Source organism: Plecotus auritus (genome assembly GCF_963455305.1).
Source record: "Plecotus auritus genome assembly, chromosome: X".
Taxonomy (NCBI): Eukaryota; Metazoa; Chordata; class Mammalia; order Chiroptera; family Vespertilionidae; genus Plecotus; species Plecotus auritus.
The window spans coordinates 2,695,373-2,721,315 of NC_137784.1; the positions used below are offsets into that span (position 1 = coordinate 2,695,373).

General features: G+C 61.4%; 1 protein-coding gene across 1 annotated transcript in view; it reads right to left on the bottom strand.

Moving 5' to 3' along the window:
• Positions 1 to 25,943, bottom strand: part of ANOS1 (anosmin 1) — an 87,951-nt gene that overhangs the window by 35,417 nt on the left and 26,591 nt on the right. The window contains exons 3-5 of the mRNA XM_080652529.1: positions 8,211 to 8,273; positions 5,934 to 6,156; positions 1,280 to 1,464 (exon numbers count right to left, since the gene is read on the bottom strand). Coding sequence (XP_080508655.1) covers positions 1,280 to 1,464; positions 5,934 to 6,156; positions 8,211 to 8,273 — 471 coding nt within the window. The remainder of the gene's footprint in view (positions 1 to 1,279; positions 1,465 to 5,933; positions 6,157 to 8,210; positions 8,274 to 25,943) is intronic.

The window sequence follows — 25,943 nt, forward strand, 5'->3', positions numbered from 1 at the left end:
GGATCGAGCCCGTAACCCGGGCCTGTGCCCTAACCGGGAATCGAACCCTGACCTCCTGGCCCGTAGGTCGATACCCAACCACTGAGCCACCTGGCTGGCCTACTTTATTCTCTCTATCTCGGGGTACTTGTCTTGCACCCGGCATCCGTTTAACAGCTTTAGAAAGAAAGGGGATATTGTGCCCCCCCCCCTGCCCGGGACAGAGAGGCAGGGGCCGGGCCGAGATAACCGTGGCCGACTGCCTTGTCCATGGACCGAGACGGAGCAGACAGCACTTGGCAGGGTTGGTGAGCCGTCGCTGCTCGCCCCCCAGCCGGCTGCTCCCCCCGACCCGGTTGATAGGCGTCTGCCCAGGCACTCGGGTCCGGGGTGGAATAAAGGCTCACATTCAGGAGACACGGAGAGAAGTCATTTCCTGATCACATATCGGATGAACTGGTCCTCGCCGGCTGCTGGGCCTGGCTCTCGGCGGCCGCCGGCTTATCTCAAGGAAGGGCAGTGCTTGGAGGAAATGGATTAGAAAACCATCTCCTTCCACCAGGGTTCGGAGCACAAGGAGCCCAGAGTCAAGTTTCGAGAGGAACTGGTCACCCCGTCTCTGGCAGACACACACGCTATGCCCACGCGGACGCTACTTCAGGCTGCTGGACGGCAGGGTAGCTCGCTGATTTATAGAAATGTATATTTCTACTAGAGGCCCGATGCACGAAGATTCGTGCAAGAATGGGCCTTCCTTCCCCCGGCTGCCGGCACCGCCTTCGCTCCGGCCGGAGCCGCCTTTCCGCCTTCCCACGCTGCCCAGAGGCCCGGAGCGGCTGGGGCGGTGCGGAACGCCTGCGTCGTCACCATGGTGAGGACGCAAGCATCCCGCCCACCCCTGGCCGCTCTGCGCCTGCATATGCAAATTAACCCACCATCTTTGTTGGGTTAATTTGCATACTCACTCCTGATTGGCTGGTGGGCGTTGCAAAGGTACGGTCAATTTGCATCTTACCCTTTTTTTTAGTGCAGATTGATTTCCGAGAGGAAGGGAGAGGGAGAGAGGGATAGGAACATCCATGATGAGAGAGAATCGTGATCGGCTGCCTCCTGCACACCCCGCACTGGGGATGGAGCCCGCAACCCAGGCCTGCGCCCCGACCGGGGATGGAACCCTGACCTCCTGGTTCCTAGGTCGACGCTCAGCCACCGAGCCCCGACGGCTGGGTGTTCGTGTTGCACCTGCAGGTGCGTGGGAGGCAGGGCCTGAAGGAGAAGCACGGCCCCGCCCGGCACTCACCTGCGCCACCGTCTGCCAGGGCGTGGCGTCGTCCTCGCTGGGGTGCAGGCCCGAGTTCCACCTCCTCTGCACCACGTAGGTCACCGGCTCGATGGAGATGTTGAACCTCGAGGACCACCTGACCTCCAGGTGCCCCGAGGCCAGTTCCGCGAACCGCAGCTCCTTCCTCGGTTTCAGGGGGACCCCTGCAACGGGACCACGCCCATGACCGCCGGCTGCGGGGGGCTCAGACCGAGGCCAATGGGGGGGAGGGGGAGGAACCACAGGCAAATCTCGTCTGCCTCCTTTCTTTACAAAAATACTCTTTTAAATTGATTTCAGAGAGGAAGGGAGAGGGGGAGAGAGAGAAACAACAGTGACGAGAGAGAATCGTGGACCGGCTGCCTCCTGCACGCCCCCTACTGGGGATGGAGCTCCCTGACAAGGAATCGAACCGGGACCTCCTGGTCCCTAGGTCGACGCTCCACCACTGAGCCACCCGGCCGGGCCCTGCCTCCTTTCTCATCCAGGATTCGCACTGGTGACCTCCAGGGACTGAGGTCACACCGGCCCGTTTCCCAGGGGTCTCGGCCCGTGGTTCTAGCTTCCTCACTCTCCTAACAGGGTCTACATGGACCCCTGATTCTGGACATGCTTCCCCCCACCCAGTACTTTCCGGGGCCTTTTCTTCCTTTTTTTTTTTCCCTTAATCCTCACCCGAGGGTATTTCTCCATTGATTGTTATAGAGAGTGAAAGAGAGAGAGGGAGAGACAGAGAGAAACATCGATGGAAGAGACACACATCAATGGGCTGCCTCCTGCGCGAGCCTCGTCCAGGGCCCGGGCCGGGGAGGAGCCTGCAACGGAGGTACGTGCCCTGGACCGGAATCGAACCGGGACTCTGCGGTCCGCAGGCCGACGCTCTAACCACTGGGCAACACCGGCCAGGGCTGCAGGGCCTTTTCCATGTGTGTTCTTCATGCTGCCGGGGCGTCCCGTGAGGCTGATGTGGGGCTCACAGGAAGGACATCCTACAGCGTTTCCAGGCCTTTGCCCACGCAGCGAGCCCCGTCGTGACGGCACGGCCCCCGCCTGCTCTCCGTTGGGGCTCAGGGGTTTTCCTTTTCCGGAAATGCTGTAAACGCCATGGTCCTGGGGGGCACATCTTACAACACTGAGTTCCGAGGCCTGGGTCTCGCGGACGCCCCCACCCCGTGCCAGGCGGCTGGGCCCTGCGCTGCAGACGTGGGGTTCACAGCGGGAAAACGGCGGGTTTGTCACGTTCGCGTCAGGCACGGGGAGGGCGTGGTGGCTAGGCGTCCCCCACCGGTGTCTCACGGTGAGGTGGCAAATCATTCTGGTTTCGTTTCCCTCCTCGGACGCGTGGGAGCGGCCCGGCGAGTGAACAATTTCAGAGTCCAACTAGCAGTCACCGTGGAAAATAAACGGATAGCCCGGCCGGCGTGGCTACTGTCTGCGGCAGGCGCTGTGCACAGAGCGAGGCACAGGTGTCCACACATATAGATCCACTCGAGGCCCGACGCACGAAATTCCTGCAAGGGGCTTGGCTTTGTCCGGAAGGTCGTCCGGAAGGATGTCCGGTCTAATTAGCGTACTATGCTTTTATTATTATAGACTAGAGGCCCGTTGCATGAAGATTCGTGCAATAATAGGCCTTCCTTGCCCTGGCTTCGCTCCTGGCCGCCCAGGAGCCTCTGCAAGTCTTCGCTCCCGGCCGGAGCACCGCTCCTGCAGCTCCCTCCGCCCCCCCCGCCCTCCCCCTCATAGCAGGTGTCCCGCCCCACCCAGCCGCTCTGCGTCTGCATATGCAAATTAACCCGCCATCTTTGTTGGGCTAATTTGCATACTCGCTCCTGATTGGCTGGTGGGCGTCGTGGAGGTACGGCCAATTTGCATACTTCTCTTTTATTAGTGTAGATTGCATATACATTCAAAAGGACATTTTGCAAAGGTCATTGTCAGGCCAACAGACTCTGTTCCTTCTGTTTGTGGTGAGTTCTCCATGAGCTTCTCTCTCTCTCCCTCTCTCTCTCTCTCTCTCTCTATCTCTCTCTCTCTCCCTCTCTCTCTCTCTCTCTGCGAAAGTCCAGGCTAGCGGCTATGCTGACGTCAGCACCTCCGAACCTGTCATCTCGTTGGGGAGCACGGGTGTACATCGCAGGAGCCTTTCTGAATGAGGCGTCCCGGGCCCTTCCCCGCGCTCGGTGCCCAGGGATCCCGCATGGCTGGAATGCATGCGGCTCTCCCACGCTTTTTTTTTTTTCTCCCACGCTTTTATGTAAAAAGCACCTTTCAATGTATCATCCCCCTTCGGAACGCCCCCCCTCCCCCTTAGAGCACTAAAGGTTTTACACAGGCAGATTCAAGGGTCACTATGAAAGGGAGACGCTGGGATGGATGAGGTAGTTGTGGGGGAGAGTGTGTCCAGGTGAGAAGGAGGGGAAATGGGGAGGGTCCGGGGCGTCGGGGAGACGTGAATGATGGTGAGGGTAGGAATGGACTTCTGAAAATCGTTTGTCAGCCCGATTCAACAGTGGCATTGCTGGGCAATGCTGTTTTATGCCGAGTTATTTTTTAGGCTTCCCTAGATCTCGGGGGTCCCCCCCCAAAAAATGTATACACTCACTTTGACTAATTATAAAGGCAGTGTTTTATTGAAAAAACATTTCATTTTTGCCCAACCAGCGTGGCTCAGGGGTTGAGCGTTGACCTGTGAACCAGGAGGTCAGGGTTCGATTCCCAGTCAGGGCACGTGCCTGGGTTGCAGGCTCCATCCCCAGTGGGGGGCGCGCAGGAGGGAGCTGATCCATGATTCTCTCTCTTCATGGATGATGCTTCCTTCTATCTCTCTCTCTCTCCCTACCTCTCTGAAATCAGTAAAAGTATATTTTAAAAGAAATTTTAAAATACCATTTGATTCTCAACATTGAGCTATCAGCTGTCAAAGCGTGTATAAAATTGTTATGTGTAAATGAAAGAGAGAGAGTGAGGAACAGAGAGAGAGAGAGAGAGAGAGAGAGAGAGAGAGAGAGAGAGAGGTTTTACTTCCCACTTGTGATGAATAAATAAATGGCTAGTGGTTGAGTCTCTTTATTTCACTCTGCAAATTATACCCCACTTGGCGGAAAGAGCATTGGCCTGTGGACTGAAGGGTACCGGGTTCGATTCTGGTCAAGGGCATGTACCTCGGTCACAGACTCCCAGGCAACCAATGTGTCTCTCTCACATTGGTGTTTCTCTCTCTCTCTCTCTCTCTCTCTCCCCCCGCCCTCCCACTCTCTCTAAAAATCAATGGGAAAATATCCTCGGGTGAGGATTAACAAAAAAGTGAAAAATATCCTCAGGAAATATTCACATGAAGGTTTTGCAAAGAGCTTGCTGAGCTGCAAGAGGAGTTCGCTGTGGCCGATTTCTACAATCTCTTCATATTTTAAGATGCCTGTAATATGGTACCGAGCACATTTTCTTTCTTTTCTTTTCTTTTTTAAATAAAGATTTCTTGTTGTTGTTGATTCTTAGAGAGGCAGGAAGGAAAAGGGAGAGAGAGAACCTTCGATGTGAGAGCAAGGCATCAATCGGTGCCTCCTGCACCCCCCCCCCCCCCGGCTGGGGACCGAGCCCACATCCCGGGCCTGTGCCCTGACGGGGAATCGAACCGGCAACCCCTTGTACACAGGACGATGCCCAACCAGCTAAGCCACACCAGCCAGGGCTTGAGTAAATGTTCTTTTTAAAAAATAAATAAATATATATATATATATATATATATATATATATATATATATATACATTTTATTGTTGATAGTATCAGATGTCTCTCATTTCCCCCCCTTTCTGTCCCTCCTCCCAGCTCCCACCCCACCCCAGGTCTTCACCACCCTATTGCCCGTGTCCATGGCTGTGCACAGAAGTATATACGTTCTCTGCTTTATCTCTTCTTGTCTGCCCACCCCCACATCGCGGTATGTCACCAGGCCTCATGCTTCAGGTCTTATTTTGTGCTTGTTGTAGTTGTTACTTTGTGTATTTTTTTTAATGTACGTTTATTGATTTCAAAGAAGAAGAGAGAGAGAAAGAAACATCCTATATCATAAAGGCCTAATATGCAAATCAACCGAATGGCAGAATGACCGGTCACTGTGGCACGCACTGACCACCAGGGGGCAGACACTCAATGCAGGAGCTGCCCCCAGCCCGCAGGCCCCAGGCCAGCCAAGGCAGGTGCCAGCAGGGCCCCCCAATCGCCCCGCCAGTCGCCCCCACAGATCGGCCGTGATCGCGGGCCAGGCCTAGGGACCCTACCCGTGCACGGATTTCGTGCACCGGGCCTCTCATCAATGATAAGAGAGAATCATGGACCGGCTGCCTCCCTGCACGCCCCACACTGGGGATCGAGTCCGCAACCCGGGCACGTGCCCCGACCGGGAATAGAACCCTGACCCCCTGGTTCCTAGGTTGACGGGTGAAGCTCAGCAGGCCGGACCCGGGTCTGATTTTGTTGGCTGATTCGTTTTGTTCGTTAGATTCTCTGAGTGAATTTCCTTAAGGTTTTTACCTTTCTGTGCCATCGGGCCCCTTGGTGGACCCTGCCCCAGCACGCAGACACCCCGGTGGGAGAGGGGGACGGCACCCTCCCGTCCCGACAGGCTCCTACCTTTGTACAGCGTCTTGGGCACCTGGCAGGTGTGCCCGCAGCCATTGGGGCAGCACTTCTTCACCCCCGAGCACTCGCCGTCCCGCTCGCAGCTCTCCACGCAGGCGGCCGCGAAGCCGCTGGCCCTCTCGGGCGCCGGGCAGTCCCCCTGCTTGATGGCCAGCACGTGCTGCAGGAACTCGCAGCTGGTCCGGCACTCGTGGCTCCGCTTGGGGAACAGAGGCTGCGAGGGAGGCCAGGACAATTCCGCTCAGCCCCGCACACGACGTTGCAAAGACGGGTCAGAACTGTGCTCCTGGCCCAATGCCCCTCGAGGGGTGGACAGAGCAAATGCGCTCCCTTCCTGCCCACTGCAGACGTCGTATTTGGCCCTGGCCGGTGTGGCTCAGTGGATGGAGTGCCGGCCTGCAGGCCACAGGGTCCTGGGTTCGATTCCGGTCAAGGGCACGTACCTCCATTGTAGGGTCCTCCCCAGCCTGGGCCATGGTCGAGGAGCGTGCAGGAGGCAACCCATCGATGTGTTTCTCTCACATCCATGTTTCTCTCTGTCTCTGTCTCTCTCTCTCTCTTCCACTCTCTCTAAAAACCAATGGGAAAATATCCTCGGGTGAGGATTAAAGAAAAAGAAGGAGTCATGTCAAAACCGGTTTGGCTCAGTGGATAGAGCGTCAGCCTGTGGACTGAAAGGTCCCAGGTTCGATTCCGGTCAAGGGCACGTAACTTGGCTGCGGGCACATCCCCAGTAGGGAGTGTGCAAGAGGCAGCTGATCGATGTTTCTCTCTCATCGATGTTTCTAACTCTCTATCCCTCTTCCTTCCTCTCTGTAAAAAATCAATAAAATATATTAAAAAAAAAAAGGAAGAAGTCATATTTATGCTAATGTCCTACAGGATGATGACCCACAAGTTACACCCAACAGACACACGTCATTTATTTGAACACACACGTTCGTCGAATAACTTAGGTTAAATATTCGTAAAACGTGGTTGGGACCCTTCCGTCGACAGCCCGTTTGGACGGCTGTATGAACGCGCACAACCTCATTCTCTCGGTCGTTTCTTTCCTGTACGCCTCGGCACCAATCACAACAGGTTAGCGGTCACCCCAGGGCGTCCTTGCCACTGCAGGAACCCTGAGCACTTCGGTCAGCTGGGGCCCGGGGGCCCCTCCCGCAATGGAAGCTCCCGATGCCGGCCGCGGCCAGCCTTGGACGAGGGGGTTCAGAGGAGAGGTCTCAGGCTGCGGGACAAGCTCTCACACACAGCTCCCCGGGGCGACTCCGGACCCAGAATTTGAGGTAACGGTTTGGTTTTACCCTCCTGTGTCGTTTGTCATACTAATTTCTTTTTTAAAAAAATATAGTTTTATTGATTTCAGAGAGGAAGTTGAGAGGGAGACAGAGAGAGAAACACCCATGAAGAGAGAGAATCATGGATCGGCTCCCTCCTGCACGGGGATGGAGCCCGCAACCCGGGCATGTGCCCTGGACCGGGAGTCGAACCCGGGACCCTTCAGTCCGCAGGCCGATGCTCTATCCATTGAGCCAAGCCGGCCAGGGCATACTAATTTCTTTTTAATCCTCACCTGATGATATATTTTTCCCACTGATTTTCAGACAGAGTGGAAGGGAGGGAGGGTGGGGGTGTGAGGGAGAGAGACACATCCAAGTGAGAGAGACACATCGATTGGTTGCCTCCTGCGTGAGCTCTATAGGGGCTGGGGATCGAGCCCGCAACCCGGGCATGTGCCCTTGACCGGGAATCGAACCCAGGACCCTTCAGTCCACAGGCCGATGCTCTATCCATTGAGCCAAGCCGGCCAGGGCATACTAATTTCTTTTTAATCCTCACCTGATGATATATTTTTCCACTGGTTTTCAGACAGAGTGGAAGGGAGGGAGGGTGGGGGTGTGAGGGAGAGAGACACATCCAAGTGAGAGAGACACATCGATTGGTTGCCTCCTGCGTGAGCTCTATAGGGGCTGGGGATTGAGCCTGCAACCCGGGCATGTGCCCTTGACCGGGAATCGAACCCGGGACCCTTCCGTCCGCAGGCCGATGCTCTACCCACTGAGCCACACCGGCTAAGGCAGTATTTTTCTTTTTTATCTGCATTCTCTCTCTCTCTCTCTTTCACACACACACACACACACACACACACACACACACACACACAGTAACTGACCCCCCAGCTGCAGAGGGACGGTGACCCCCCCGTTGGTCTCTGTCAGCCAGGGCGCAGGCACCCGCAGGCACCTGGGCAGCCGTCCCGCTTACCTCGCAGAAGCTCAGACACCCCTCCTTCCGCAGGTCCCCGGCCTCCTTGCAGGGCGCCAGGCACTGGGAGATGAACAGTAAGTCGTCAGCAACACGGGGAGAGACCAAGAAGGGGGCAATTTGAGAATGAGTTATGAACAGTGAAGTGTTTGCATTTCTTATGGCCCTGGGGGCCTCCTAGACAGTATCCTATGTCTGCAAGTTGTCCCCTCGACCGGGAGGTCGTCCGTCCGGGAGTTCGACCGGGGGGTGGGGCCAGCCGGGGGAAGGGAGGGAGGCCCCGGCCGGCGGCCGGCAGCCGCTAGGGGCCCTACCAGTGCACGGATTTTGTGCACTGGGCCTCTAGTATAAATATACATGGTGACCCATTTATGCATTTCAGGTCTCTCTAGCCCAGCCATGGGCAAACTACGTTCAGCTGTTCTATCCGGCCCGCGGAGCCGAAAGAGCAGAGGGTTCTCTTGCTCTCCCCTCCGCTCCTTTACTTTAAATTTATATTAGTTCACACAAACACTCCATCCATGCTTTTGTTCCGGCCCTCCGGTCCAGTTTAAGAACCCATTGTGGCCCTCGAGTGAAAAAGTTTGCCCACCCCTGCTCTAGTCTATGTTTTGAAACTTTATTGGCTATTTTTTCCTATCGCTTCATATTATTATTATTATTTTTTTAAATATATTTTATTGATATTTTACAGAGAGGAAGGGAGAGGGACAGAGAGCTAGAAACATCTATGAGAGAGAAACATCAATCAGCTGCCTCCTGCACACCTCCCACTGGGGATGTGCCCGCAACCAAGGTACATGCCCTTGACCGGAATCGAACCCGGGACCCTTCAGTCCGCAGGCCGACGCTCTATCCACTGAGCCAAACCGGTTTTGGCTATTATTATTATTATCATTATTATTATTATTATTATTTTAACCATTTCTTAGAGATTTCTTCCTCAGGACTTCCACGGTCCTTCTGTTCTTTTCTTTTTCTCCCTCGTGGATGCCGTGTTCTTTGGATGTGGGTGTAGACCAAGTGAATGGCCTTTGGGGCTTCTTCCATGTGAATAGGAGTTCACTTTTTTTTAATGTTTTTTTAAAAATATATATTTTATTGCTTTTTTTACAGAGAGGAAGGGAGAGGGATAGAGAGTTAGAAACATCGATGAGACAGAAACATCGATCAGCTGCCTCCTGCACACCTCCCATTGGGGATGTGCCCGCAACCAAGGCACATGTCCTTGACCGGAATCGAACCTGGGACCCTTCAGTCTACAGGCCGACGCGCTATCCACTGAGCCAAACCAGCCAGGGCTCAACTTATTTTTAAATGGTGTGGGTGGGGGGGAGGGGGAGAGACAATAAGTATATAACAATTATTATCTATATATATGAAGGCCAAGTGACTGGAACAACTGGAATGACTGGTCGCTATGACATGCACTGCGGCTGGCCAACAGGCCCATTCGGGGGCGGGGCCAGCTGGTCAACCTCCCGTGGCCCCTTCCCTGGCCGGCCCGGTCCCGATTGGCCCCCTCCCACCCCGATCGGGGCAGGCTGCCCGAACCCCACCTGTGCATGAATTCATGCACCGGGCCTCTAGTATAATGTAATCTATCCTAATAAAAGGGTAATATGCTAATTAGACCGAGAGACCTTCTGGACGTCCTTCCGGACAAAGCCATGGTGGTGGGGCCGAGGCAGAGGCAGTTAGGGGCGATCAGGCCAGGAGGGGAGGGCAGTTGGGGGTGATCAGGTCGGTGGGGGGGGGGGCGCAGTTGGGGGCGAGCAGGTCAGCAGGCAGAGTGGTTAGGGGTGATCAGGCAGGCAGACAGGTGAGCGGTTAGGAGTCAGTGGTCCCGGATTGCGAGAGGGATGTCCAACAGCCGGTTTAGGCCTGATCCCCAGGAATCGGGCCTAAACCGAGGGGTCCCAGATTGGAGAGGGTGCAGGCTGGGCTGAGGGACACCCCGCCCCCCCATGCACGAATTTCATGCACCGGGCCACTAGTATATAATAATTATTATGTATAAGCATATATAATATATAACATATGCTTATGATTGTTTTTATGGTTCTATTGTTAATATATTATTGTTTTAATATCAACATACTTAATGTACTGTTATTACATCAGTTATATATAATTAAATAGACGTATCACTTTGTACTCTTCTCATAACTTTTCCAAAGTGTTGCAAACCAAGGTCAAAACTTAAAATGCATCGTCACGTCATCTCAAAGTGACGGAAAACTTTAGCGACCGCGCATTTCTCCAGCGGGCTTCCTGACGAAGCGACGCTGGGCGTGTGTGTGCGGGCAGAGGCGGTGGACGCTGACCGAGTGGCCGTCGATGAGAAGGAACGATGGAGGGGCAAGCGCTTTGGAGGGGCGTCCCCACAAGCAGCTGAGCCCGCCTCGTGCAGGCTTCGTGACGCTGCGTCCAAGCGTCCTGTGAGTGAGTGGGTCAAGCACCGCTTGGGAGCCCCCTGGTCCAGGGCCAGGCAATTTTGGGGGCCCCCCCAGTCTGGCGCCAGGCAGTCCTGGGAATCCCCGGTCAGTCCTGGGACCCCCCAGTATGAGGCCAAGCCGTCTAGAGGGTCAGGCAGTCCTGAGGGCCAGGCAATCCCGGGGGCCCCCAATCTGGGGCCAGTCAGTCGGCCATCTGGAGGTCCCAGGTCACCTTCCCCTGGCTGAGTGATGCCCCCAGTTCTCAGGATATAACACAGGAACTACGCTCACCCAGCCAGGGGTGCCATAAGCCTCCAGCCACGCCCCTCCCTGCTTTGCACCCCATAAACCCTCTTCCAACATCAAAGCAAAGCCCTTCCCACCATGAAGAGAGGAAATGAGTCTCCCCTCCCTCCTCTGCAGGGAGATGGGGCTCCCTCCCTCCTTCCTCTGCAGGGAGATGGGCCTCCCTCCCTCCTTCCTCTGCAGGGAGATGGGCCTCCCTCCCTCCTTCCTCTGCAGGGAGATGGGCCTCCCTCCCTCCTCTGCAGGGAGATGGGCCTCCCTCCCTCCTTCCTCTGCAGGGAGATGGGCCTCCCTCCCTCCTTCCTCTGCAGGGAGATGGGCCTCCCTCCCTCCTTCCTCTGCAGGGAGATGGGCCTCCCTCCCTCCTTCCTCTGCAGGGAGATGGCCCTCCTTCCTTCCTCTGCAGGGAGATGGGCCTCCCTCCCTCCTTCCTCTGCAGGGAGATGGGCCTCCCTCCCTCCTTCCTCTGCAGGGAGAAGGGCCTCCCTCCCTCCTTCCTCTGCAGGGAGATGGCCCTCCCTCCCTCCTTCCTCTGCAGGGAGATGGGCCTCCCTCCCTCCTTCCTCTGCAGGGAGATGGCCCTCCCTCCCTCCTTCCTCTGCAGGGAGATGGCCCTCCCTCCCTCCTTCCTCTGCAGGGAGATGGGCCTCCCTCCCTCCTTCCTCTGCAGGGAGATGGGCCTCCCTCCCTCCCTCCTCTGCAGGGAGATGGCCCTCCCTCCCTCCTTCCTCTGCAGGGAGATGGGCCTCCCTCCCTCCTTCCTCTGCAGGGAGATGGGCCTCCCTCCCTCCTTCCTCTGCAGGGAGATGGGCCTCCCTCCCTCCTTCCTCTGCAGGGAGATGGGCCTCCCTCCCTCCTTCCTCTGCAGAGAGATGGGCCTCCCTCCCTCCTTCCTCTGCAGGGAGATGGGCCTCCCTCCCTCCTTCCTCTGCAGGGAGATGGGCCTCCCTCCCTCCTTCCTCTGCAGGGAGATGGGCCTCCCTCCTTCCTCTGCAGAGAGATGGGCCTCCCTCCCTCCTTCCTCTGCAGGGAGATGGGCCTCCCTCCCTCCTTCCTCTGCAGGGAGATGGGCCTCCCTCCCTCCTTCCTCTGCAGGGAGATGGGCCTCCCTCCTTCCTCTGCAGGGAGAAGGGCCTCCCTCCCTCCTTCCTCTGCAGGGAGATGGCCCTCCCTCCTTCGTCTACATTTACAAACCAGTGGGTAGCACGCCCTGGGGAATGATTAGCTGAGGTGGTGTCTGCAGGCTCTGCCTCCCCTCACACATGAACGCTGGTTCCCAGCCCCGGGGGTGGGGGTGGGGGGTGGGAGGGAGTGGAGGGTGTCGCTGGCCCTGGCCGGGGAGGAGAGCAGTCAGAGGGGCGGTGCCCGCCCTCCAGGAGGAGGCTTAGAGCCTAACAGGAACATCTGCCTACAGACACGTAAGGACCGGCCAGTGTGGCTCAGTGGTTGAGCATTGACCTGTGAACCAGGAGGTCACGGTTCTATTCCCGGTCAAGCACATGCCTGGGTTGCGGGCCTGATCCCCCGTAGGAGCTCCCTCTCCCTCTCCCTCTCCCTCTCCCTCTCCCTCTCCCTCTCCCTCTCCCTCTCCCTTCCCTTCTGAAATCCATAAAAGTATATTAAAAGGAGGAAGAGGAGGAGGAGAAAGAGGAGGAGGATGAGGAGGAGGGAGAGGAGGAGGAGGAGGCGGAGGGAACAGGTGGGCACGCGCTGCCGACTCCTTGTCTCCGGAAATTAAAGGCATGAGTGTGGTTCCGCGGGCGCCGAGGCGGATCCCAGCCCGTGGGCGTGGGGACACGGATCCGACAGGCCCCAGGGAGGCCCTGAGCGCTGGGCAGGCCGGAGCTGGGAGCCGAGGCCTTGTGCTGCCCGCCAGCCCCGCGGGCCCACAGAGCGGCTGGGAACACATTCGTGCACCCCGACCGACCCCATTGGGCCGGGCCTGTGGGGCCGCTCTGCTTGAGGGCACGGGGCACCTCTCCACGGCTCCCCAGAAACTGAGCGGGGCAGGGGGTGGCGGGGACGTGTGCGCGATGGATGGGACCCTGCTCAGGGGCGACACTGAGCTGCGGGTGGGCAGGGCCATCCCAGGATCGGCCACTGGCCGCTGGGGCTGGGTGGGGACCAGGAATTCCTTTTTTCTTTTTTAATGTATTTTATTGATTTTTTACAGAGAGGAAGGGAGAGGGATAGAGAGTTAGAAACATCGATGAGAGAGAAACATCGATCAGCTGCCTCCTGCACGCCCCCTACTGGGGATGTGCCCGCAACCCAGGTACCTGCCCTTGACCGGAATCGAACCTGGGACCCTTCCGTCTTCAGGCCGACGCTCTACCCACTGAGCCACACCGGCCAGGGCTGACTCAGCAAGATCGCCTCTGAGCGCAGGGGTGTTCAAGGCCCCGGGAACAGCTGCAGGAGCGGGTCCGAGACAGCGGGAACTGCCCCCCCCCCCCCGGGTGCTCCTTAAATGGGAAAGGGAGCCGCTCCCGTGTACAGGAGGCCACGCGTGTTCGCAGACTCCACGCGTGACCCACGGGCGAGGCCGTCCGTGAAGGGCGAGCTTCTCCGTGCGTCTCTTCCAGGCGGCGCTGTTTCTTAAGGAGCAAACCCAGCGGCCCCTCCGGGCCCAGAGCACTGCCCAGGCCCCTCGCCTGCATCCCCACCACAAGTCCTGGGGCGGTTACAAGGGAAGGGGGGTCCCAGAGCCCCTGAGTCCCCCACGGAGGGGCTTCATGAACGCTTTGCTACCTCTCTTGTGGGCTCTGTGCCCTCCAAGCCCCCCATTCCCGCAGGGCTCAGCCCCACGCCCCCAGGGCTCAGCACCCCTCCCCAGGGCTAAGCCCCCAACCCAGGGCTCAGCACCCCTCCCCAGGGCTCAGCCCCCCTCCCCAGGGCTCAGCCCCCCTCCCCAGGGCTCAGCACCCCTCCCCAGGGCTCAGCCCCCCCTCCCCAGGGCTCAGCCCCCCTCCCCAGGGCTCAGCCCCCCCTCCCCAGGGCTCAGCACTCCTCTCCAGGGCTCAGCACCCCTCCCCAGGGCTCAGCCCCACGCCCCCAGGGCTCAGCACCCCTCCTCAGGGCTCAGCACCCCTCCCCAGGGCTCAGCCCCACGCCCCCAGGGCTCAGCCCCCCTCCCCAGGGCTCAGCCCCCCTCCCCAGGGCTCAGCACTCCTCCCCAGGCTCAGCCCCCCTCCCCAGGGCTCAGCCCCCCCCTCCCCAGGGCTCAGCACTCCTCCTCAGGGCTCAGCACCCCTCCCCAGGGCTCAGCCCCCCTCCCCAGGGCTCAGCCCCCCTCCCCAGGGCTCAGCCCCCCCTCCCCAGGGTTCAGCATCCCTCCCCAGGGTTCAGCATCCCCTCCCCAGGGCTCAGCCCCCCTCCCCAGGGCTCAGCACCCCTCCCCAGGGCTCAGCACCCCTCCCCAGGGCTCAGCCCCCCTCCCCAGGGCTCAGCCCCCCTCCCCAGGGTTCAGCATCCCTCCCCAGGGTTCAGCATCCCTCCCCAGGGCTCAGCCCCCCTCCCCAGGGCTCAGCCCCCCTCCCCAGGGCTCAGCCCCCCTCCCCAGGGCTCAGCCCCCCCTCCCCAGGGCTCAGCACTCCTCCCCAGGGCTCAGCACCCCTCCCCAGGGCTCAGCCCCCCTCCCCAGGGCTCAGCCCCCCCTCCCCAGGGTTCAGCCCTCCCTCCCCAGGGTTCAGCATCCCCTCCCCAGGGCTCAGCCCCCCTCCCCAGGGCTCAGCCCCCCCTCCCCAGGGCTCAGCCCCCCTCCCCAGGGCTCAGCCCCCCTCCCCAGGGCTCAGCCCCCCTCCCCAGGGCTCAGCCCCCACCCCAGGGCTCAGCCCCCCTCCCCAGGGCTCAGCCCCCCCTCCCCAGGGTTCAGCATCCCTCCCCAGGGCTCAGCATCCCCTCCCCAGGGCTCAGCCCCCCTCCCCAGGGCTCAGCCCCCCTCCCCAGGGCTCAGCCCCCCTCCCCAGGGCTCAGCCCCCCTCCCCAGGGTTCAGCATCCCTCCCCAGGGTTCAGCATCCCCTCCCCAGGGCTCAGCCCCCCTCCCCAGGGCTCAGCCCCCCTCCCCAGGGCTCAGCCCCCCCTCCCCAGGGCTCAGCACTCCTCTCCAGGGCTCAGCACCCCTCCCCAGGGCTCAGCACCCCTCCCCAGGGCTCAGCCCCCCCTCCCCAGGGTTCAGCATCCCTCCCCAGGGTTCAGCATCCCCTCCCCAGGGCTCAGCCCCCCTCCCCAGGGCTCAGCCCCCCTCCCCAGGGCTCAGCCCCCCCTCCCCAGGGCTCAGCCCCCCTCCCCAGGGCTCAGCCCCCCTCCCCAGGGCTCAGCCCCCCTCCCCAGGGCTCAGCCCCCCCTCCCCAGGGTTCAGCATCCCTCCCCAGGGTTCAGCATCCCCTCCCCAGGGCTCAGCATCCCCTCCCCAGGGCTCAGCCCCCCTCCCCAGGGCTCAGCCCCCCTCCCCAGGGCTCAGCCCCCCTCCCCAGGGCTCAGCCCCCCTCCCCAGGGCTCAGCCCCCCTCCCCAGGGTTCAGCATCCCTCCCCAGGGCTCAGCCCCCCTCCCCAGGGCTCAGCCCCCCCTCCCCAGGGTTCAGCCCTCCCTCCCCAGGGTTCAGCATCCCCTCCCCAGGGCTCAGCCCCCCTCCCCAGGGCTCAGCCCCCCCTCCCCAGGGCTCAGCCCCCCTCCCCAGGGCTCAGCCCCCCTCCCCAGGGCTCAGCCCCCACCCCAGGGCTCAGCCCCCCTCCCCAGGGCTCAGCCCCCCCTCCCCAGGGTTCAGCATCCCTCCCCAGGGCTCAGCATCCCCTCCCCAGGGCTCAGCCCCCCTCCCCAGGGCTCAGCCCCCCTCCCCAGGGCTCAGCCCCCCTCCCCAGGGCTCAGCCCCCCTCCCCAGGGCTCAGCCCCCCTCCCCAGGGTTCAGCATCCCTCCCCAGGGTTCAGCATCCCCTCCCCAGGGCTCAGCCCCCCTCCCCAGGGCTCAGCCCCCCTCCCCAGGGCTCAGCCCCCCCTCCCCAGGGCTCAGCACTCCTCTCCAGGGCTCAGCACCCCTCCCCAGGGCTCAGCACCCCTCCCCAGGGCTCAGCCCCCCCTCCCCAGGGTTCAGCATCCCTCCCCAGGGTTCAGCATCCCCTCCCCAGGGCTCAGCCCCCCTCCCCAGGGCTCAGCCCCCCTCCCCAGGGCTCAGCCCCCCCTCCCCAGGGCTCAGCACCCCCTCCCCAGGGCTCAGCCCCCCTCCCCAGGGCTCAGCCCCCCTCCCCAGGGCTCAGCCCCCCCCTCCCCAGGGCTCAGCACCACCCCCCCAGGGCTCAGCACCCCTCCCCAGGGCTCAGCCCCCCCTCCCCAGGGTTCAGCATCCCTCCCCAGGGTTCAGCATCCCCTCCCCAGGGCTCAGCCCCCCTCCCCAGGGCTCAGCCCCCCTCCCCAGGGCTCAGCCCCCCCTCCCCAGGGCTCAGCACCACCCCCCCAGGGCTCAGCCCCCCACCCACCCTGGCGGGGCCTCTGACTGCGATTTCACGCTGTGATGAAAGGCAGGCTGTTGTTCCCTGGGGACCTGAAAGCCGGCTTTTGTCAGCAGGTGGAGGGCTGGGGCGGCATCTGTCTGTCTCCCGCCCAGGTCTCCTCACTGGAGGGAGGAGGGGAGGGGACACAGAGGGGGCCTGTTCCAGCCAGGGCCCTCCCAGGCGCGTCCCTCCCTGCCCTCCCCGCCCTCCAGGGCTGCCCCCGCCCTGTGCCCACCCATCAGTTCCCCAGAGCCCAGCTGCCCCTTCCTGCTGGCTTTGCCTCACTTGTTGCTCAGCCAACAACATAGAAAAAAGAACAGGTTTAATCAGCAGGTGCCGGACCGACCGGACCGACCGGGAATCCAACTGGCGACCTATGACCCTCAAATCAACGGAGCCACCCAGCTGCGGAGTCAGCGTCAGTTTGTTTTTTAATATTTTTTTATTGATTTCAGAGAGGAAGGGGGGGAGAGGGATAGAGAGCTAGAAACATCGATGAGAGAGAAACATCGATCAGCTGCCTCCTGCACACCTCCTACTGGGGATGTGCCCGCAACCAAGGTACATGCCCTTGACCGGAATCGAACCCGGGACCTTCAGTCCGCAGGCCGACGCTCTATCCACTGAGCCACACCGGCCAGGGCCAGCTCATCATTCTTACCAGATTCCCGTGGGCAAGGCCATGGGGCTCGCCTTTGGCAAACCAGCCCTCTTCCCTACAACGCCATCCCCCCTCCGCCGTCACTTTGCCCCCTCCCCCCCCCCCCCCCCCCCGCTCTCCTCGCCCGCGACCACATTGCCATTTGCTTCTTGTGATTCTTGTGCGCACCCCCACCCCCCACCCCCCGTCACACAGCTCCGTGACCGTGTCCACTTATCCTCCGGGCCTCACCCGAATCCGGCACAGTCCTGGGCACAGAGTAGGCGCTCAAACAAACGTGCAGGGCGTGAGGGAAGGAGGGGCCGTGGCCGCGGCTCTGGATCCAGGGAAGTTACCGGGAGCACCAGGCCGGGGAAATCCCTTGGCCTTGGCCATGAAGGGAAGGAACTGGGTGGCCGTGGGCCTCGGCTTCAGCCTCAGACCCTGCCCGGCTGCACTGGCCCGCACAGCCCCAGGGCCGGAGCTGACCTGACCCCTTGGCCTGCAGCAGGAGGTCAGGTATCAGCCAATGCTATTTAAATCCAGGGAGCACGCCGTCCATCCGGTCCAAAGCCTCCCCCACGCCGAGGAGCCGTGCCTGCGCTAGGAGATAGGCCGCCAGGGAATCACGGTGCTCGCCAAAGGCCGGCCCCCACCCCACCCGTTCACAGACAGGTGCACCGGCACCAGAAAATCGTTCTGATCTCCCGAAACCTCGCCACGCTGGGGACGGAATCCGTGTCCTTCTCCAGCAAGCGAACGGGACTGAGGTTCCTTGCTTCCTGCTTTATCGGCACTGATCCACCCCCGGCCTGGACACCAGAACCCTGCCCAGGGCAACACCCCCCCCACTCACACACGCCCCCTAGGCAGCCGCTGGAAAGTGACCAGGACACCAAGGGGGGAACTGGGCCCTCTGGGGGGGGGGAACTGGGCCTTCTAGGGGGGGGGACTGGGCCCTCTGCGGGGGGACTGGGCCCTCTGGGGGGGACTGGGCCCTCTGGGGGGGAACTGGGCCCTCTGGGGGGGAACTGGGCCTTCTGGGGGGGAACTGGGCCCTCTGGGGGGGACTGGGCCCTCTGGGGGGGAACTGGGCCCTCTGGGGGGGACTGGGCCCTCTGGGGGGGAACTGGGCCCTCTGGGGGGGAACTGGGCCTTCTGGGGGGGAACTGGGCCCTCTGGGGGGGACTGGGCCCTCTGGGGGGGAACTGGGCCCTCTGGGGGGGGAACTGGGCCCTCTGGGGGGGGGGACTGGGCCCTCTGGGGGGGGAAACTGGGCCCTCTGGGGGTGGTACTGGGCCCTCTGGGGGGGAACTGGGCCCTCTGGGGGGGGGGACTGGGCCCTCTGGGAGGGAACTGGGCCCTCTGGGGGGGAACTGGGCCCTCTGGGGGGGGAACTGGGCCCTCTGGGGTGGGACTGGGCCCTCGGGGGGGGGACTGGGCCCTCGGGGGGGGGACTGGGCCCTCTGGGGGGGGGACTGGGCCCTCTGAGGGGGAACTGGGCCCTCTGGGGGTGGTACTGGGCCCTCTGAGGGGGAACTGGGCCCTCTGGGGGTGGTACTGGGCCCTCTGGGGGGGACTGGACCCTCTGGCTTCCAGACCAGGGCTGGGCAGCTCTGTCCTGCACAGAAGGCCAGAAGGTGCAGGTGGCCTGTCCGTGGGGAGCCCTCCCCCACAGCCTCAGGGTGAGGCAGGAGTCACACTCTCACACTCTCACACTCTCACACACTCCATACACTCCATACACTCACACTCTCACACACACTCATACACTCACTCTCACACACACACACTCACTCATACACTCACACACACGCACACACACACACACACTCACACTCATACACTGACACACACTCACACACACTCATACACTCACACACACACACTCACACACACTCCATACACTCACACTCACACACACACTCACACACTCCATACACTCACACTCACACACACTCATACACACACACACTCACACTCACACACTCACACACACACTCACACTCACACACTCACACTCTCACACACACACACTCATACACTCACACACACACACTCACACTCACTCACACACACTCACACACTCCATACACTCACACTCACACACACACTCACACTCACACACACACACTCCATACACTCACACTCACACACACACTCACACTCACACACTCATACACTCACACACACACTCATACACTCACACTCACACACACACTCACACTCACACTCATACACTCACACACACACTCACACACACTCACACACACTCCATACACTCACACTCACACTCACACACTCACACTCACACACACACACTCACACACTCCATACACTCACACTCACACACACACACACACTCACACTCTCACACACACTCACACACACACTCACACTCACACACTCCATACACTCACACTCACACACACACACACACTCACACACACACACACACTCCCCAGCCCTGTTCCTGCCCGGACATGAGGAGAACTGACGTGTGAGCCAGCTCGCCCGCCGCTGAGCCCACGAGCTCCCTTTTGTACCCGCCGTGTCCGTGCTCACACTCGCAACAGGGAGCCCGCTGGCCGCTTTCCTGGGCGCCCTGCTGCTCAGCCCCTCTGTGGGGACACCCCTCCCTGTGCCGCCCGTGGGTGCTTGCTCAGGCCGAGCCGGACATGGGAAGTCGCCCACACCACCAGCTCCCTTGGGAGGCACCAGGTCAGCGTGGCCATCTCTGTGCAGGGGTCCCCTTGTTCCCCCAGGGGGGGAGGGGGGGGATTCGCGGGCAGGGCTGGCAGCTGCTGGGGGTGGAGCCAGGAGGGGCCCAGGGCTTGTCTCCTGGCCCCGACGGTGCACCACCGAGGGCAGCCTCCCCCTCAGCCCGACCCACCAGGTGAGGCCCCCCGGGTCTGCACCCGAACCCCCCACCTCCTGCCTGTGAGAGAGGGGGTGGTCCCTGAGAGGCGGAGCCACGGGGCAGAGGGCAGGGCTCACAGGCTCCTTCTGGGGGAAGAAGACAGGAAGGCGTTAAAGGACTTGTTGCTGTTCATCCTCCCCCCAGGGTATTTCCCATTGATTTGGGGACAGGAAGAGAGACAGAGACACATCGTCGTGAGAGACACACATCGATGGTGGCCTCCTGCACGCGCCCCGACCAGGGCCCGGGCGGGGAGGAGCCTGCAACCCAGGTCCGTGCCCTTGACCGGAATCGAACCCGGGGCCCTTCGGTCCCCAGGCCGACGCTCTATCCACTGAGCCACACCGGCCAGAGGAAAGGCCATTTTCTTTAAGGAAAACAAAGGCAGGTGGGAGAAGGGGAGGAATGGAAACCTGACCGAGTGGCACATCGTTAAACAGACGCACTATCCCTGCGTGTGCAACCTCCCACACTCACCCTCGGGCGTGACGCTCAACGGCAGCCACAGACGGACACCCCCTCTTCACCCTCCCACACTCACTCTCGGGCAGGAAGCAGACAGACACCCCCTCTTCACCCTCCACACTCACCCTCGGGCATGAAGCAGACAGACACCCCCTCTTCACCCTCCCACACTCACCCTCGGGCAGGAAGCAGACAGACACCCCCTCTTCACCCTCCCACACTCACCCTCGGGCATGAAGCAGACAGACACCCCCTCTTCACCCTCCCACACTCACCCTCGGGCAGGAAGCAGACAGACACCCCCTCTTCACCCTCCCACACTCACCCTCGGGCATGAAGCAGACAGACACCCCCTCTTCACCCTCCCACACTCACCCTCGGGCATGAAGCAGACAGACACCCCCTCTTCACCCTCCCACACTCACCCTCGGGCGTGACGCTCAACGGCAGCCACAGACAGACACCCCCTCTTCACCCTCCCACACTCACCCTCGGGCAGGAAGCAGACAGACACCCCCTCTTCACCCTCCCACACTCACCCTCGGGCATGAAGCAGACAGACACCCCCTCTTCACCCTCCCACACTCACCCTCGGGCAGGAAGCAGACAGACACCCCCTCTTCACCCTCCCACACTCACCCTCGGGCATGAAGCAGACAGACACCCACTCTTGACACTGAGACCGATGGTGTGCTACTGTACTTGCCATTAGCAGCGGGGTGATGGTGATGCAACGTGACTGTGAGGGGAGCCCGTATTCTAACGTTGACACCGGGCACCTTTCAGCATGAGCTTGGTAATCGCTCCTCAGTGCACCTGCAGGGCCCCTCCCACTTACCGGGTGTTGCTGATTCTTTTGTTTTTTGATATATTTTATTGATCTCAGAGAGGAAGGGAGAGGGACAGAGACAGAAACATCCATGAGGAGAGAGGATCATGGATCGGCTGCCTCCCGCACGCCCCCTGCTGGGGACGGAGCCCACTACCCGGGCGTGTGCCCTGACCAGGAATCGAACCCTGACCTCCTGTGTCCACGCTCGACCCCTGAGCCACACCGGCCGGGCACACGGGGTCTTCTGATCCTGTCCGTGTTTCCAGCGACGGGGCGGCCGGCCTCTGGGTGAGGGACGGGTCCGAGGCGGCCCTGCCCCGCGGTGGAGGGCCGAGGTTTCCAGCTCATGGACGAGGGAGGCCGCACACGGACGGGGCTGCCTCCCCCCAAAGGGCCTGGGAAGGCTGCTCGGTGCCCCCGCGGCGCCGGAGAGAGGCCGGGCCCGCGAACCCCGGACGCAGGACACTGTGCTCACTGAGGCGGATAAACGTGTGAAAGGCGCGTTTAGTTCCCAGGATGCGGCCCCGTGACATCTCTGTGGGGAGGGACCCCCCTCAGAGGTGAGGGTTACCCCGGGTGCAGGCTTTCTTCGCTCACACGGTGTGGGACAATGTGCTGCCGTGGGATGCAAAACGCCAGCACCCATGCGGGCCCCCCCCCCCCACGGCCAGGAGATGGTGCACCACCGTCCCCCGTCTCCCCCCCTCCTCCCCCCCCTCCTCCCCCCCCCACCCCCCCGCAGCGCGGGGCCTGGATCCCCCGGCGTCCTGGCCCCATCTTTTGTGCATTTCCTTTCTCCTGGGAAACAGCTCAGGCCGAGGCAGCCACCCAAGTTCAATCAACGTCCCAGCGGGAGACGCAGCGGCGCCAAGGCCCAGCTCAGCTCTGTGCAGGCCTTGGGGGGCCACACGGGCAGCCCCGGCCGCAGCCCCTCCCCCGGACCATGCCGTGCAGGCCTGCGAGGGGCTGACCGGCCTTGTCTGCAGGTGCCGCCTCCCGGCCCGGCTCAGCTGCCGGCCACACGCTCCCCGCGGGGGACCCGACCCGGACCCGGGCCTGCTGTGGCCTGCGTGAAACCCGTGCTGGTCCATGAGGCCACGGGGGCCCCCGCATTCCCGACACCAGCCGAGAACTCGTGCACACCCCGCCGGTGCCCGGCGTCCTGCAAACGTGAGGCTGAGCCCCGGGGAGGGGAGGTCTGGGGGTCACGGAAATCACCCCGTCACTGCCCCCGAGGCGCTGGCCTGGGCGGTGAGGGCCGGGGAGCCGGGCTCCCACACCTGGCTTTGTCTGGATGCCCCGCACCTGAGGCCAATCTGGATGCCCCGCACCTGAGGCCAATCTGGATGCCCCGCACCTGAGGCCAATGGGAAGGGCCTTCGCAGAAATCAGGGTCAACGTTTACTGCCAGTAACGATGATGATGATGAGACAGAGAGAGACAGAGAGAGAGACAGAGAGAGAGAGACAGAGAGACAGAGAGACAGAGGACAGAGAGAGACACACAGAGAGAGACAGAGAGACAGACACAGAGAGACAGAGAGACAGACACAGAGAGACAGAGAGAGACAGAGACAGAGGACAGAGAGAGACAGACAGACAGAGACAGAGAGAGACAGAGAGACAGAGGACAGAGAGAGACAGAGAGAGAGACGGAGAGAGACAGAGTCAGAGAGACAGACTCAGAGAGAGACAGAGAGAGACAGAGGACAGAGAGAGACAGACACAGAGAGACAAAGAGACAGAGAGAGACAGAGACAGAGAGACAGAGAGAGCGAAGGTGGTGGTCTTTACACGCTGGACCCCATCAGCGTTCCCTCGTGCACACGTGGGAAATGAACTCGCCCGCCCGCAGCCCCGCTCTGAACTCTGAAAAGCGCCTGTGGAGAGCAGCCCCCATTGTCTGCCATGAAAGCCCGGCCTCGATCGGCTCTCTGGGGCTGAAGGGCTGCGAAGACCGGCCGACCCGGCTCCCCGCGCTGCACACGGACAAAAGCCATTCGCCCTGTGCCCGGACCGTCTCATCCCCAAATCCGCACCACAGCCCCGTCCAAATAGCATTTCCTGCCTCTGGGCCCAGTCACAGCCTAAGTGACGGGTCCCCCAGGCGCCCTGCAGTGAGGGGTGAGGTGAGGGTCCCCCAAGCCCCCTGCAGTGATGGTGATGTGAGGGTCCCCCAGGCCCCCTGCAGTGAGGGGTGATGTGAGGGTGCCCCAGGCCCCTGCAGTGATGGTGATGTGAGGGTCCCCCAGGCCCCCTGCAGTGATGGGTGATGTGAGGGTCCCCCAGCCCCCTGCAGTGATGGGTGATGTGAGGGTCCCCCAGGCTCCCTGCAGTGATGGGTGATGTGAGGGTCCCCCAGGCCCCCTGCAGTGAGGGGTGATGTGAGGGTCCCCCAGGCTCCCTGCAGTGATGGTGATGTGAGGGTCCCCCAGGCGCCCTGCAGTGATGGGTGATGTGAGGGTCCCCCAGGCCCCTGCAGTGAGGGGTGATGTGAGGGTCCCCCAGGCGCCCTGCAGTGAGGGGTGATGTGAGGGTCCCCCAGGCCCCTGCAGTGAGGGGTGAGGTGAGGGTCCCCCAGGCCCCCTGCAGTGAGGGGTGATGTGAGGGTCCCCCAGGCTCCCTGCAGTGATGGTGATGTGAGGGTGCCCCAGGCCCCCTGCAGTGAGGGGTGATGTGAGGGTGCCCCAGGCTCCCTGCAGTGATGGTGATGTGAGGGTCCCCCAGGCCCCCTGCAGTGAGGGGTGATGTGAGGGTCCCCCAGGCCCCCTGCAGTGAGGGGTGATGTGAGGGTGCCCCAGGCCCCTGCAGTGAGGGGTGAGGTGAGGGTGCCCCAGGCCCCCTGCAGTGATGGTGATGTGAGGGTCCCCCAGGCCCCCTGCAGTGAGGGGTGATGTGAGGGTCCCCCAGGCTCCCTGCAGTGATGGTGATGTGAGGGTGCCCCAGGCTCCCTGCAGTGATGGTGATGTGAGGGTGCCCCAGGCCCCCTGCAGTGATGGTGATGTGAGGGTCCCCCAGGCCCCCTGCAGTGAGGGGTGATGTGAGGGTGCCCCAGGCCCCTGCAGTGAGGGGTGAGGTGAGGGTGCCCCAGGCCCCCTGCAGTGAGGGGTGATGTGAGGGTCCCCCAGGCTCCCTGCAGTGATGGTGATGTGAGGGTCCCCCAGGCCCCCTGCAGTGATGGTGATGTGAGGGTCCCCCAGGCCCCTGCAGTGATGGGTGATGTGAGGGTGCCCCAGGCCCCTGCAGTGAGGGGTGATGTGAGGGTGCCCCAGGCCCCTTGTAGTGATGGTGATGTGAGGGTCCCCCAGGCTCCCTGCAGTGAGGGGTGATGTGAGGGTCCCCCAGGCCCCCTGCAGTGAGGGGTGATGTGAGGGTCCCCCAGGCCCCCTGCAGTGAGGGGTGATGTGAGGGTCCCCCAGGCTCCCTGCAGTGAGGGGTGATGCCCGTGGGGGGTTGCTTTCTGGTCCAAGTGGGTTCCGAAATCCAGGGAATTGATTAACTGCCCCATTCGATGGGTTTCCCACGAGAGGTTCTCTCCCCGGCCCCCCAACCTAAACAGCTCCGGACAATCACTGCCAGTGAGGGCTCTGCCTATGAGGTCATTGGTGACGTGCAAACGGAACCAATGTGGTGGACAGAGCCTGGCCGGCGAGGCTCAGGGGTTGAGCACCAAGCTATGAACCAGGAGGTCAGGGTTCGATTACCGGTCAAGTGCACGTGCCCGGGTTGCGGGCTCGATTCCCAATAGGGGGCTTGCAGGAGGCAGCCGATCAGTGAATCTCTCTCATCATTGATGTGTGTGTCTCTCTCTCTCCCTCTGCCTTCCTCACTGAAATCAACGAAAACATTTTTAAAAATAAGGTGGGCAAGAGGTGCTAATAAACATCAACTCTCCTTGCAGTTGGTCATAGAGTCTGTGAGAACTGTATAAATATGAGTCAGCATTCTGTGCCTTAAAACATGGAACACACCTGTGATTCTGATCGGCGGTTTCCTGGAATCGCAGAGAGGACGCGCACCCACCACGGTGCATTTCTGGGGGTGCATTTCCCGGGGTGCGTTTCCGGGGGTACATTTCTGGGGTGCATTTCCGGGGGTGCATTTTGGGGGGTGCATTTCTGGGGGTGCATTTTCGGGGGTGCATTTTTGGGGGTGCATTTCTGGGGGTGCATTTTTGGGTGCATTTTGGGGGGTGCATTTCTGGGGGTGCATTTCCCGGGGTGCGTTTCCGGGGGTGCATTTCTGGGGGTGCTTTTTGGGGGGTGCATTTTGGGCGGTGCATTTTTGGGGGTGCATTTCCGGGGTGCCCGGTTTTCACGCTCCCTCCTTTCCCGAGACGTGGTGTCGCTGGGCCCTGTCTGTGGATTCCCAGCACTGCACATGCGTCAGCGAGTATCTCACAGCAAACAAAGACCCTGAGCAGCCACACTGGGTGTCTCTCCGAGGCCTGACCCTCCTCCCTGAATGTCCAGAGGTCCCAGGAGGCCGCCCAGATGTCCACACCAGCAAAACCCGTCCTCCCCGCCGCTCCATCAGGCTCCGAGCCGCCTGGGGCATGGTGAGGCGTTTGGCGCTATGGCCGCGTAGAACCAACTCCCGCTGAGAAAGCAACAGGCCAGGCACCAGCCCGGCCTAGACCCCTGCT